Source organism: Trichomonas vaginalis, chromosome II (assembly GCF_026262505.1).
Source record: "Trichomonas vaginalis G3 chromosome II, whole genome shotgun sequence".
Classification (NCBI taxonomy): Eukaryota; Parabasalia; order Trichomonadida; family Trichomonadidae; genus Trichomonas; species Trichomonas vaginalis.
Genome location: NC_067204.1, coordinates 10,924,399 through 10,938,298, shown reverse-complemented (window position 1 = coordinate 10,938,298; position 13,900 = coordinate 10,924,399). Strand labels below are relative to the sequence as shown.

General features: G+C 34.7%; 10 protein-coding genes and 1 pseudogene across 11 annotated transcripts, besides 3 other annotated features; 1 reads left to right on the top strand and 10 right to left on the bottom strand.

The window, feature by feature from the left end:
• Window positions 1-12,696: part of a mobile genetic element that runs on past the window's edge.
• On the bottom strand, window positions 236-646 carry TVAGG3_0523660 (organellar and viral DNA polymerase type B; the record flags this gene model as incomplete). The annotated part of the gene is made up of 1 exon (XM_051237329.1): window positions 236-646. One exon carries the CDS (start codon window positions 644-646, stop codon window positions 236-238), a length of 411 nt encoding a protein of 136 aa, XP_051095153.1.
• TVAGG3_0523650 (uncharacterized protein) lies at window positions 2,514-3,056 on the bottom strand (the record flags this gene model as incomplete). The annotated part of the gene is made up of 1 exon (XM_051237328.1): window positions 2,514-3,056. One exon carries the CDS (start codon window positions 3,054-3,056, stop codon window positions 2,514-2,516), a length of 543 nt encoding a protein of 180 aa, XP_051095152.1.
• On the bottom strand, window positions 4,429-4,692 carry TVAGG3_0523640 (uncharacterized protein; the record flags this gene model as incomplete). The annotated part of the gene is made up of 1 exon (XM_051237327.1): window positions 4,429-4,692. One exon carries the CDS (start codon window positions 4,690-4,692, stop codon window positions 4,429-4,431), a length of 264 nt encoding a protein of 87 aa, XP_051095151.1.
• On the bottom strand, window positions 4,770-5,133 carry TVAGG3_0523630 (uncharacterized protein; the record flags this gene model as incomplete). The annotated part of the gene is made up of 1 exon (XM_051237326.1): window positions 4,770-5,133. A coding segment is annotated over one exon (364 nt), but the record flags the coding sequence as incomplete, so codon positions are not given.
• TVAGG3_0523620 (phage tail repeat-like family) lies at window positions 5,178-5,762 on the bottom strand (the record flags this gene model as incomplete). Its single annotated transcript, XM_051237325.1, has 1 exon — window positions 5,178-5,762. The coding sequence occupies one exon, from the start codon at window positions 5,760-5,762 to the stop codon at window positions 5,178-5,180; it is 585 nt and encodes a 194-aa protein (XP_051095149.1).
• Window positions 5,955-6,357, bottom strand: TVAGG3_0523610 (uncharacterized protein; the record flags this gene model as incomplete). The annotated part of the gene is made up of 1 exon (XM_051237324.1): window positions 5,955-6,357. A coding segment is annotated over one exon (403 nt), but the record flags the coding sequence as incomplete, so codon positions are not given.
• Window positions 7,326-8,930, bottom strand: TVAGG3_0523600 (phage tail repeat-like family; the record flags this gene model as incomplete). The annotated part of the gene is made up of 1 exon (XM_051237323.1): window positions 7,326-8,930. The coding sequence occupies one exon, from the start codon at window positions 8,928-8,930 to the stop codon at window positions 7,326-7,328; it is 1,605 nt and encodes a 534-aa protein (XP_051095147.1).
• Window positions 8,949-9,535, top strand: TVAGG3_0523590 (uncharacterized protein; the record flags this gene model as incomplete). Its single annotated transcript, XM_001313707.2, has 1 exon — window positions 8,949-9,535. A coding segment is annotated over one exon (587 nt), but the record flags the coding sequence as incomplete, so codon positions are not given.
• On the bottom strand, window positions 9,800-10,042 carry TVAGG3_0523580 (serine threonine-protein phosphatase family; the record flags this gene model as incomplete). The annotated part of the gene is made up of 1 exon (XM_001313706.1): window positions 9,800-10,042. The coding sequence occupies one exon, from the start codon at window positions 10,040-10,042 to the stop codon at window positions 9,800-9,802; it is 243 nt and encodes an 80-aa protein (XP_001313707.1).
• TVAGG3_0523570 (uncharacterized protein) lies at window positions 10,061-10,423 on the bottom strand (the record flags this gene model as incomplete). Its single annotated transcript, XM_001313705.1, has 1 exon — window positions 10,061-10,423. One exon carries the CDS (start codon window positions 10,421-10,423, stop codon window positions 10,061-10,063), a length of 363 nt encoding a protein of 120 aa, XP_001313706.1.
• Window positions 10,563-11,379, bottom strand: TVAGG3_0523560 (annotated as a pseudogene). Its single transcript has one exon. A coding segment is annotated over exon 1 (817 nt).
• Window positions 12,697-12,763: 67 nt separating the features above from the next.
• Window positions 12,764-12,799: a mobile genetic element.
• Window positions 12,800-12,829: 30 nt separating this feature from the next.
• Window positions 12,830-13,454: a mobile genetic element.
• The last annotated feature ends 446 nt before the right edge of the window (window positions 13,455-13,900 follow it).

Here is a 13,900-nt window from a genome sequence, read left to right as displayed (position 1 = left end):
ACATGCTGTCAAAATACTTTGCATTTGGTACATATCGTCTTTGACCGAACGAATGAGACGAAGTTGTTTGTTAAACTGTATGTACTCGTATTCTTCATTTATGGCTTCATGGACTATAACTGTTGTTGTGTTCTCTGTTGTTGACATATCTGTCTTTATATTCCGGATAAAAAAATAAAAAAAAATAAAATTAGCGTTATTTTCTATCTTGTATAAAAGACCAAAAATAAACGCTTTACATGTATTTTTCAGCAACTTCGTCAAATAATTTTATAGCTTTATCTATCTCATCTACTTCAAACGTTTCTTTACCTTTCGTGGGAGCACCATACATTTTCTCAAACTTTTCAAGCAGTTCTGTTTCTGCAGCTCTCATATCGTTAACAAACACAACCTTAACTCTATTGACTGTAGAGTCATATCTTTTAGTTATATTAAATGTTCTTCCTATCTTATATCTCTTTGTATTGAAGTCTTTCGGTTTCTGAACGATGTAAAGTAAGCCTTCACTGCAACGTTCTGAGTCGAATGAACCATATGTTATGAAATTATATCCAACAACTGGGTCTAACCAGAACAAAACTACTGGTATAAGACTTTTGTCTATAAGATATGCTGTAGTTCCATGAAATCTTACCGATATCATAAGCTCAGGATTTCTTGTCAAAATTTTCTGAGTTGAAGCAATTTTAACCCAGTCGTTTGTTTTCTTTTCCAGATGGAGATATAATGTCTGACAAAGAATATTTGTTGTATTTCTTTGAGTATCTTACGTTTAAATCACCAATTCTAACCATTTTTGGTGTCATTGTCTATCTTTCTAACTGTTTCAAACTCAGTGTTTGACATTTCCTGTTCTTACATACAAAATAAAAAAAAATATTTTAAAAAAACTAGCTTTTATTTTCTATCTTAAGGAAATTCATGAAATTTGGTCATTTTTTTCAGCAAAAATATATTTTAGGGTAGAAGGGTATATCTACCCCCTTTTCTACCCTCATTTCTACCCCAGTTATTTTATAAACGTTTCACATGGTAAACGTTATTTTTTAAATTTTGTGAAAACTCAACGGTTTGACACAAGCCCTAAATATATTTTACTCAGAATTTTACTCAGAATTCAGCAAAAATATATTTTAGGGTAGAAGGGTATATCTACCCCGTTTTCTACCCTCATTTCTACCCCAGTTATTTTATAAACGTTTCACATGGTAAACGTTATTTTTTAAATTTTGTGAAAACTCAACGGTTTGACACAAGCCCTAAAATATATTTTACTCAGAATTTTACTCAGAATTCAGCAAAAATATATTTTAGGGTAGAAGGGTATATCTACCCCGTTTTCTACCCTCTTTTCTACCCCAGTTATTTTATAAGCGTTTTACATGGTATATGTTGTGATGGTTCATGACTTTAAACAGTTTTGTAGCTTCTATTTCTTCACGAAGGATATCAAAAATTTTAACTATGCCGAAGGTTTCTTTATATTTCTTCTTGACATCTGAAAGAAGGAAATCGTTAGCAGTTGGATAGTTTTTGTTCAGAAATGTCAACATGTCCATTTTATCTTCTGCTGGTTTCTCTACTTCTTTCTTTAAGTCAGTATGGTCTTTTCTCATTCTTTCTATCTCTTTGACGGAGTAGTTATATTTCCTTGTTGCTGCTTTACATTTTGAACATTGTGAGTTCATTTTTGCGTTATATTCTGAAATTTGTCCTGCTAAAACAAGTAAGGCGTCAATTGCTCTCTTTAACTCAAAAGTTGCGGGTTTTATCTGTTCATTCCATATCTTACCTCTTCTATCTTTATCTCTTATCTGCAAGACACACTCAGCAACTAACGAAACAAAGTTGTCGTAGGTCTTAAATTCTTCAGATTTATATATGTCAATGACTTTGTGGTTGCAATGAAATCCAAGAAACTCATAGTTTACCTTTCGTATGAACTTCTTTATTTCTACTGAGTCAGTCAGTCTGACTTCAATTTCATCGAATTCTGGAATAGTGAGTTTTTGTTGTTGTATTTCAGGTAGTTTAGGCAAATGGTCTATAATATCTTGCATTTCATAAAGATACTGTTCATTTGTTTCATCTTTTGCACTACAGTCTAAATCTCCTTGGAGAAGTTCTTGCTTTATCTTCTGGATTTCTGTTTCGAAAGTATATGAAGAAGGAATGAAGCTTTTCATCTCTACTAACATTGAAGTTGGGTTCATGACTAACGAGTTTGGTGCTGTTGTTGCTAACATGTTCTTACAATAAAAATAAAAAATATTTTTTTATTGAATTCAGCAACAAAATTCAAGAGTTTTGTGTGTTTTCTACGAGGGTAGAAAAGAGGGTAGAAAACGGGGTAGATATACCCTTCTACCCTAAAATATATTTTTATTGAATTCAGCAACAAAATTCAAGAGTTTTGTGTGTTTTCTACGAGGGTAGAAAAGAGGGTAGAAAACGGGGTAGATATACCCTTCTACCCTAAAATATATTTTTGTCGAAAAAAAATGGTTCATTTACTCACAATATTTTTGTACAAAACGACCCCAAACTTTTAACTTCTTTTCTGCAGCTTCTAATGTTATCTTAGCGAGTTCATATTCTCTAAATTCTCTCTTTAAATCTTCTTGTTCCCATTGGTCTAGTTCGTATGGAGAATCTCTATAACCAGAACATATCTCACGTTCATGTTCTATTTGTTTTTCATGCATTTTTCTAACTTCTTCTTCAAACAAAGGTTTTGCATTCTCTACTGTATCTTCAAGTTCTTCTTCATCTAACTTCTCATGAACTTTCTTGTCTATGGAGTCCATAATTTTTCCAACTGCTATACAATATTTTGGAGAAGCCCACATTGCTATATAGTTTACGAGTCTTGGGTCTACATACGTTCCTCTAACCTGTTTGATTTCATCAGGAATTCCTGCATGAACCTTGTATAAAAAGCAACCCGCTGTTTTCCGCGGGTTGGTATATTCTTCACAAAATGCCTTAAAATACTCTTCCCAGGACTTATTTTCCAACAACTTTCTAAAGTCTTTCCTAAACTGCTGACACATATTTGTTACATTTATATAACCATCCTTGTCTCTACGTAAGACTTCAATACCGTTGTAAGTGCCTTTTGTGAATGTTTCGCCATTAGATTTGTTCGTGAACGTTTTTGCTTCGACTGACATTACTGTTCTTACAATAAAAATAAAAAATATTTTTGAGTGGTACGTCGGACATTCGTTTGTGGCTTAACCGTCGGACATTCGTTTGTGGCTTAACCGTCGGACATTCGTTTGTGGCTCGACCTCAAAACAAGCATTTTGTGAAGAATATACCAACCGCCGGAATTCCGACGGTTGCTTTTTTTATACAAAATTCAAGAGTTTTGTGTGTTTTCTACGATGTTGTCAAAATGTCGTGTTGTCAGTAATTTTAAGAGAAGTTCATTTGACCGAGGCACATAGGCACATAGGCACACCTAAAAAAACATCTAACCAAAACTCATTTTTCAATACTTTTTCAGCACTTCTCCGTAGTTATATATGAAAGACAATTCGAGATAAAAGTCGTAGTACAATGGAACAATATGTTGCACACCATTTGTTGTGAACCAAACTTGAAAGTCAGAGAAACTGTTACTAGGTGGTTCGTAGAATTTAGAAGCAATGTCATAAACGTCCTTACCAATACATAGAAAACTATTGTTGCTTGAACTGAAACTTGCATGACACATAACATTTTGAGGGTCAAACACATTTCTATAAACTGTCAAATCTGCTGGTGGGCGTATAAACCAGAACGGACCGTCAGGTGGTAATGGTTCGTTCTGGTTTAGTAACCGAAGAAATTGTGCCCAAGAACGTTTGTCTACTTGCCAAAATAAAAACTGTGTATCTCTTGGAGGGTTATTTTCAATCCTTTGAAATGAAACTGTGGAGTTCATCTTGTCATATTCTAGTTTCAGATAGTATGTTCCATTTAGTAAAGAATCGTATTTTTCTTGAAATTCCCAATAATATTTGTTCATTTGAGTTTGAAAGTCATTTAGAGTCTTCTCAAGGTTTTCGTCTGAACGAATTGTAAAGATTCTCATTTCGTCAAATTTGTCTATTAGACCATCAGAACCTCTATACTGCCCATGAAAATATACTGCGAACATAAAAGCGTTCGTTCTTTTTGAAAACAAAACTCTTCTAAATCCTATTGCCTTTGCATCTGAAGGACTTTGAAGCCAACGAATTGGATAGTCAAACCTGTAAGCACCGGATGAAATTTCTTCATCTGAAATATTCCTGCCAGCGTTTGTAAAGATATAGTCTAACGGTTTTGTATCTGCTACTTTTGTTCTTTGTTTTTCAACCTGAAACATTTAATATATGTAAAAATATACTGTTTTAAAAAATGTTTTAAAATGGTATGCAATGTTTTATTTCTCATCTAACAAACATGTTGTCTGACTGCTTGAGGGTTGGGTTGGTACCATTCGAACTTCACGCTTACAATTCCTTCAATTGCATTCAAAATATCTGAGTCGGAGTCAAACATTTGTTCTCTCTTTGTAGTCTTGAAAGCGTCAAGAAGTTGTGCGGCTGTTGTGACATTGCCATGTGAGTAGTATATATGACCGTCCAAATCTGTTACGGTTAGTCTGAGATTGTATCCTTTCTTATTTCCGTCTTGAATTGCAGCAAGTACTCCCATGAAGCCTTCTTTGTTCTTTCCATCGTCAAAGTTTACTGTAAAGGTTTGACCAGATGTAATTTTACTTCTAACTTCACGATACTTCTCATATGCATATCTTGTTCTTTCCATGGGAGCATGTGCGTCTTCACCTTTTCCTTTTTTCCTCCTCAAAGGATGCAATTGTTCGTCATGTTTCCAGTAGAACCTGGCAAAGCCGTCGTGTCCTTCAACTTGAGGTTCACTAACATCGAAAGGCATGTCCATAAGACGTTCTTCTTCTAACCTCTCTAGTCTGTTTGGATAATTTGCGCGTGCTGTTTCTAAGTCCATTTCGTAGCGAAGACCAGACAATTTGTCATAGACTTTTATGGGTCTTCCCTTCCTATATTTAAACTTCTTTGAAACTCTCCAACCATATCTTTCTAACTCTGCTTTTATTCTAGCAGACCTTCTATCCATTCTATACGGGGGCATTTTTATAAAAATAAAAAAATGTTTTTTCTTTACTTTACATAACCGCCTGCTGCCATAAGTCTTTGACGCCAACCCATACCAGCTAATGAAGGTTGACTTGGTTTAGTTTGGAAACTAAACTTTGGTTTTGGTTTATCTTCAGTTTGTGGCTTCCCTTCTTCTATTGGTTTTTCGTCACTTTTCGGTTCCTCTGACTTTACCTCACTTGCAGGTATGGTTGTGTCGTCAACATCTTCATAAATATCATATGCCATTTGTTTTTGTTTTCCTTTCAACTTTTTGTGTTTGTTGTAAAGTTTAGAATATTTCGACTCTAAGTCAATGAGATGTTCTATAATGAACTGTTGGTCAGTGAAGTAAACTTTTCCATCTGTTGTCTCGAAAGCTCCTTCAGACTTCAATATTTTATTTGTGAGAGTCTGTTTCTTTTTTGAGATACTAGCCGTTCCATTTCTATGAAAAGTGACTTTGTAGTTAGGGTTTGTATTTCCAGACCTGGCACTTTCTATTATTGAATTTTTCTCTTCATCTGTAAGTTCTTTGACAGGTTTTGACAATGGTTCTGAACTTTTTGTTTGTGGTGTCAAATCTACCGTTTCAACTTCTTCGGTCATTTCATCTCAGTAAAAAATTTTAGTTTGTTTTGTTTTCAACTGGTTGTTTAGGTTTTTTAAGTCGGTCTAAAACTTCCTGAGGTATAGGAAGAACTTGACAAACGTGGTTGTGTAACTACTGGAAGTCGACAAATCCATCTTGAGCCCATTTGTCTCAATGCTGTATTGTTCATTTCATCTCAGTAAAAAAATTTACATTCCCCACGTTTTGAGGCGGTTGCGGTTGGTTGTTGTTTACCCACTGTTGTGCATGGTTATATCCTCTGTTAAAGAATCTTTCACCTTGGTCCATATAGTGCCCTGCTTGGTTATAGTAGTCATTTGCTTTGTTATAGTAGTTTCCTGCTTGTCTGGAAACATTGTCCATCCATCCTTGAACTTTTCCTCTTGTTTCAGGATTTGGAATAAGATTTGCTGCATCTCGTGCTACATCCCAACCTTTCTGTACAGTTTGTATAATAGGTTGTGCTTTCTCTTTCAGTATACCTAATGTACTCAAAATCTTCCTTCCAATTCCAAATGCACCTCTGGCTAGTGTTCCCACTGCGGGCAAAAATCTAGATGCGACTCCTGCTAATGCGCCAAATAAACCCATTTCTTATGGGTTAAAATGACGAATTCAAACAAGGACCCCTATGTTTCTAAGGCAACAAAGAAGCACTCATGATAAAAATCTTTAGTTCAACACCAAATGCTTGGTTTATGGATATCTTGGAAAACATTCCGAGGTATAGAGAAGATGGACCACCATACTGGTTAATATTTGTTGGTCAAAACACAAGATACTGTGAAGCCATACCATTACAGTCCAAAAATATTTTAGATGTGAAAACTGCTTTGACAATATTCGTTGACAAATACCATCCAACAAAACTGACATCTGACTGTGAAAGTTCTTTCAAATCAGATGATATTAAAAACTATCTGCGTTCAAAAAATGTAAACCAATATTTCATTGTCGACCAAAACCATTCTGCTCTTGGTGTCATTGACAGTTGTATAAAAATCTTAAGAGACTTAAACCAACCACAAGGTGGTGAGGTAGATGAAATGTCATATGACGACAAATATAGACACTTCTCCATGGCAAAGATGAGACAAGTTTTAAATATTTACAATAGCCGTAAACAAAAAGGTTTGGGAAACCACTCCCCCGAAGAAATGAAAAACAACCCTGACTTAGAGAAAGACTATATATTTAATAGTTTAGTCAAAAGACAAACAAGAAAGAATGCCAGGCTTCAAACTTAAGAAAGGCGACAAAGTAAAAATAGAAATACCTAAACGCGACCCATATGAAAATACTATTGACTATGACAACAATGGGAACTCGACAGGTACTCACGTTCGTGTTCGTAAAAATAGAAGAAAGTATACAAGAGAATATTATGAAGTTTTAGGCAAACATGGCAAAATGTACAGACTGCAAGCAGAAGATAAAACTACTATTGTCAGACCTCGTTTCAAACTTGTCAAAGTTCAAGGTGGTATACTTTCAAAGACAGTTCCTAACAAATATAAGACAACTCCTGACGAATATGCTAAAGAAGTTGAAAATGACGACTAAGCAATTCTATACCATGCGTAAACTGTCATGTAAGGTGGCATGTATTCTTTACTTTGTCCCGTTGTTTGCGTATATCCTGAAACGAAATGTGTATGGTTTCCTTCTCCCTGAGTGTCATCCCAGTAACAATTTATAGCAAACTTAACGTCGTCTTTAACATCATATCCTTTACCTTTTGTCATTCCTGACCAATCCCAATATCTATGCTTATGCCAACCTGCTTGAGATGTACTTAAATCTATGTAGTGACTGTGTGCAGGTAAATTTTCACCTGAAATCGTTTTACTTCCACCTGTTTCCTTTGAAGAGTTTGCACAATACAAAAACCTGTCGACTATTTGTTCCCATGCACCAACACCAAACATTACTTGAGGACCTCTTGCTTCCATAGATGTATAAATAGAACCTACTGGGTTCATTAAATCAAACATATGAGATATTATAGGATTGTCTCTTTTGAACTTAAAATATAGTGCAACTATTTCAGGTTTCTTCTGGTTTGTGTCAGAATATTTTTTATAATATAATCTTATGTTTTCAGGGTAGGTAAAGTCTTGACTATAATATTTATTTCTGTCATCTTCATAATAGTATACTATTCTCGTTTTTTCTATTGCATTATATCTTTTATATCTATAAAAATCTAAATATAATGTTAGCTTTTGTTCATCTACATGTGGTGTTCTGACGTCATCTCCATAGTCATAATAATATGGTGCTGGAGCTGGGTCAGGCAATGTCATATCTGTCATTTCATAAACTCTTAAATATTTCTTTTGTTCGTCTCCATATAAGTTTAAGTAGCAGTTGTTGTCTAATGGAACTTTAACTTGTGTACCATCGTTCTTTTTATAGCTTACATACATTTCATTGTTATTTTTCGGAATGAGTTTATACCGTATACCATTTTTTAAGGAATGTACAAACTCCCATCTAAAATATTTGTTTTCTTCATTGACAGAAAAGTCACCAACAATAGTTTCAATATTTTTTGTTCCAACTAAACTTTGGTATATTTCATTGACATATGTTTTATCTGCTTTCTTTTCAAGGCTAACGTTTAAGTCTGTTATTTCAGAAGATGTATGTGTATGTCCAACGGCACTTTTCCTGTTTAAGGTTTCTTGTAAGTCTGTTATTTCAGATATAGAATGTGTATGAGTCTTTTTAGAATATTCGTTTTCAGCTCTTGTCACTTCACTTGACATTTTATTGTCAACATATGTTTTGTCTGCTAGTTCAGGATGAGTATGTTCTTTTGTTGCATAAGCATTGTTAGCTCTTTCTTCTTCTTTTGCTATTGCATCGTCTACATATTCTTTGTCAGCTTTGTTGTCAACATCTGTTTTCAAAAGAAGTTCATTTATAGGTTTCTCGTTTAAAGTTCCTTTTGTTGGATTTATACAGACAGTATGGTTCTTATTGTCTTGAAACAGAAACTCATCTGTCATTGGGTTTAATGTCAGTTTTAAGTTTCCTTCTTTCAATGACTCAGATATCTTAGAATAGTTTGAAAAGTTTGTTGTGTTCTTATTTAGAGCTTGCATAATGAGTTGTCGGTTGTGTTGTATTTCTCTCATAGACGCTGTTTCATTTGACATTTTTATTCTAGATAAAATATGCTTCCAATAGAAAAAGAAAATTCAAGAGTTGCTACAACTAAACCATTAGATGAACTTTTTACTAATGTCGGTCAAAAGTTTGAGACAGAGACCGTAAAGCATGAAGGCTATCGTTTTGACTACCCATTAAGATGGCTAAGAGACCCATCTGTCACAAAAGCTATTGGCTTTCGTAGAATGAAGTTTGTGTCTGTAGAAGATAAAAGTTTTCCATTTATTGTAAGGTTTCATATAGATTATATATCTGAAGGGAAACGAAAAATGTGGGAAGAAATTGAGCTAATACAAGTTGACCTTTCATCTTCTCTACAGACTGCGTTAAAAAATATAGAAGATAAAATAAATTCATGTTATGCAAAATATGCTGATGAATATGCAAATACCGAGAGCACACTTTATGTGAGAATTGTATATGACAAACAAAATTCACAAGTGTCATTTCAAATCTACGAAGACAATCCAAAGAAAGACGAACAAATATATACAGAATTCACTGCAATGTCATGGTATTATTTGCAAAGAATGTTAAATCAGAAAGTCGAACTTCCTTTAGCAAATATTTACAGTCGATATGCAAGAGATGAACATATTTATTTAAAGATGTTTTCGACCCAGCTGCTATTATTGTTCATGCTTCATTTTCTGGCGCACAAAACTCTTTCTTATGCTTGGCAAATGACTTTTACGAAAAACCTACAAAGTTATACGAACCACCAAGTGGAAGTATTTCAGACTTTCAAGTATGGTTTACTACAGATGGAAGAAAAAGAATAATTCCATTATACCATGCGTTTTACTTAGAACTTAGTTTCATATACAACTACTATCGAACGATAAAAATATAACTTTTAATACGGTTGAGGTGTTGGATTTGGTTGCCAACTAGACTGTGGTGCAGGTTCAGGCTGTTGTATAACAGGAGCTTGTTCTTCTGGTTCAGGGTCTTTAGGTATAATACCAACAAACTGACCTACCCTTTTACCAATATTTTTGACACCGTTCCAAATTCCTCTTCCTACGGTTTTTATTCCATTCCATATACCTCTTCCAACATTTCGAAAGAAGTTTCCTATCTTACTGAAGAAACCCATTTTACTATATGTAAAAATCTAATGTCCGCCTAGTCTCTTACGTTTCCTGTTGAGTTCCATAGCATTCTTTAACTGGAGCTCATACATTCTGTTTCTCCTCTGGTAGAAAACATACTCTGGGTCAACTCCTGTGTTCGCGTCATCTGCATAGAGTTGTTTATATCCCACTTCGGGGTTTGTATAAAACTCTTTCCATCTCATATTTGCATACCATGGTGGCAAACCTAACGCAGCGTCATTTGACATGGCAGTTTGCATTTGTACATCTGTTGGCACTTGACCATAGTTTGCCATTGCAGTTTGTATTCTAACTTCATTTGGAATATTCTCTGGGTTTGGTTGTCCAGGTTGCTGTGCATTCGCTAAGTTCTGTGCGTCCATTTAATATTAGATAAAAATATCTCTTACGAGTACATATGCTGAACATTTGCAGGCATTGGTTCATCTTCATATTCTCTATATCTTTCTGCCACGTCAAATAAGTAAATGACACAATGGAAAAAACCTAAAACAAGTAGTCCTATTTCAAACCACATTTACTTACTAGTAAAATTTCTTTGTTATGACACTTTCTCCAGTTTATAGGACCTCTCTCATATTCTATCTTATCGTATCTAAACTCATAGTCATGTATGTCCTCTAACCATCTCATGACACTTTCCAAACCACTTTTATCGGATGTAAAGTAAAAGCATGGATGGTTATGTACAACGTCTAAAGTTTCTAAAGAGTCTCTCAAAGTCCAGTCTACTTGGTATTGAAAATCATATGTGTTATAGAACGGCGGGTCTACTATAAAGAAAACATTTTCCTTGTCTTTATATTTTTCATACAACTCTGTCCAATAACATCTCACAAACTCTATACCCTCAGTATATTTTTCTATGTCCTCTTTGAAAACATTTGTATAGTTAAGATATAAAACGTTTGACATAAGTGTTTCAATGTCATGAACTCTTATAGAACCACTATACAATAGTCTAGAAGATATACTATCCAGTCAATATACTCTGCTTTTTTCAAACCTCTCTGACAATATTTTTCTTATCTAATGGTATACGTTCCATCTTACCTATAGGTATCTTTTCTTTTAACTCTTTCAATATTTTGTTTGTGTCTGGTATATGTTTGAGACGGTTCATATAGTTGTCGAAGTCATTGCATATAATCTTTGAGTCAGGAAATACAGTATGGCACAAATGAGATATATAGAAACTTCCACCGAACAAATCTACAAATGTTAGACCATTCGGTAGTTTCTTAAGTTCTCTCAATAGAATATCTTTACATCTACTCTTATTTCCAAAGAAGGGTAACGGTGGTTTTGTAAAATTCATTTTATATATATAATAAAAATGTTTTTACCTGAAAAGTGACAGAAAAGCGGTTTTTGACAGATTTTTATTGTGACTTCTTCGTAAAGACTTTGTTGAGATTTCTTCGTAAATGAGTGTAAATGACCCAAAAATATATTTTAGGGTAGAAGGGTATATCTACCCCGTTTTCTACCCTCTTTTCTACCCTCTTGAATTTTCATGAATTTCTTCGTAAAGACTTTGTCAAGACTTCTTCGTAAAGACTTTGTTAAGACTTCTTCGTAAAGACTTTGTTGAGACTTCTTCGTAAAGACTTTGTCAAGACTTCTTCGTAAAGACTTTGTTAAGACTTCTTCGTAAAGACTTTGTTGAGATTTCTTCGTAAATGACCCTAGTAGTATATTTTTGGTGTAAAATTCATGAAAATTCAAGAGGGTAGAAATGAGGGTAGAAAACGGGGTAGATATACCCTTCTACCCTAAAATATATTTTTGGGTCATTTACACTCATGAACTTTCTTGTCTATGTTTTGTTAAGATTTCTTCGTAAAGACTTTGTTGAGATTTCATCGTAAATATTTTGTCAAGACTTCTTCATAAAGACTTTGTCAAGATTTCTTCGTAAAGACTTTGTCAAGATTTCTTCGTAAAGACTTTGTTAAGACTTCTTCGTAAAGACTTTGTTGAGACTTCTTCGTAAAGACTTTGTCAAGATTTCTTCGTAAAGACTTTGTTGAGATTTCTTCGTAAATGACCCTAGTAGTATATTTTTGGTGTAAAATTCATGAAAATTCAAGAGGGTAGAAATGAGGGTAGAAAACGGGGTAGATATACCCTTCTACCCTAAAATATATTTTTGGGTCATTTACACTCATGAACTTTCTTGTCTATGTTTTGTTAAGATTTCTTCGTAAAGACTTTGTTGAGATTTCATCGTAAATATTTTGTCAAGACTTCTTCATAAAGACTTTGTCAAGATTTCTTCGTAAAGACTTTGTCAAGATTTCTTCGTAAAGACTTTGTTAAGACTTCTTCGTAAAGACTTTGTTGAGACTTCTTCGTAAAGACTTTGTCAAGATTTCTTCGTAAAGACTTTGTTGAGATTTCTTCGTAAAGACTTTGTCAAGACTTCTTCGTAAAGACTTTGTCAAGACTTCTTCGTAAAGACTTTGTTGAGATTTCTTCGTAAAGACTTTGTTGAGATTTCTTCGTAAAGACTTTGTTGAGATTTCTTCGTAAATGTTTTGTCAAGACTTCATTTATACTAAACATCTTCGGGGCTAGAGGGCACGAAGTGCCTGGAAGCCCCACTACCTTTTTTTTTTTTTTTTTTTTTTTTAAATATAAATTTGTTGCCATAGCCTAATTTCAAAAATAAAAATAAAAATTATATAAAAAAAACTTAAGGGTTCCCCACTAGACGATAGACCACCCTCAGAAAAGCACTTTTAAGGCTATTATATTGAATACCTAGAATCATCTGCATTAACTTATGCTGAAGTTATCTGGATTTCCTCTCTCATTTGAGAGACATCCAGATAACTTCAGCATAAACGAATTACAGACATGTTCTCTCGCTCTTTGTGGGCCAGGTATTACAACTACATTACACTAGGGCAGAGTTTTTCCGAGGCCTCTCATCAAATGAGAGACTTCGGAAAAACTCTGTCCTAGTCGAATAAATTTACATTTTCTGACACACAAATTGTTAAAGATCACAACTACACTATCTTAAGGCAGAGTTCTTCCGAGGCCTCTCATCAAATGAGAGACTTCGGAAAAACTCTGCCTTATTAGATCAACTACATAATCCCTGGCTCTTTGAAAACCAGGGAACAGTAATTGAGTAGTTTAAGACAAGGTTCTTCCAAGATCTTCCGATGGAATGAGAGATCTCGGAAGAACCTTGCCCTGCTCGAGTAATTACAGAATCTTTGGCCCTTTGGGGACCAGAAGGCGGTAGTACAAATGAGTGAGGGCAATAACGGATAACTGATATCCTTAGAAGCGCAATACCTACACAGCCTAGCTACTATATCCTAGCAGTTAGACTGCACAGGTATTGCGCTTCTGGCTTGCGGAACTCTCATGGAAGACCGATTAGGGATCTACCGCCGAGATCACTTGCTGATGTGGATGGAGCAGCACTATGATTGGCCTGATCAAAGGCTGCGTAGCATCCCAGCAAGTAGATTGTTGGCGGCGACCCCTTCTGTGGTCCACCATGAGATTATGACACTTTTGCGATTTGGCGCCAAACTTTTTTTTTAGGGAGGTGTTGGCAAATAAGCGGCAAATATATCACTTTACATATGTAAACTTTGTAAACTCAAAATGGCAATTTTGGGTAGATATCCCGGACTCGACTCGAAATTCACAAAAATTGAAACAATTTGAAATTTTTATTAGCTTTTTGAAATCTATATTATATTACCCAGATTTGCTTTACTTTTACCACCTCTCGAAAGCTGGGGACACCGCCTATCGTTGGGAGTAGCTATTAAATAGAACCACCAAGGGTGTTTTTCGAACTGCCGGTGTAG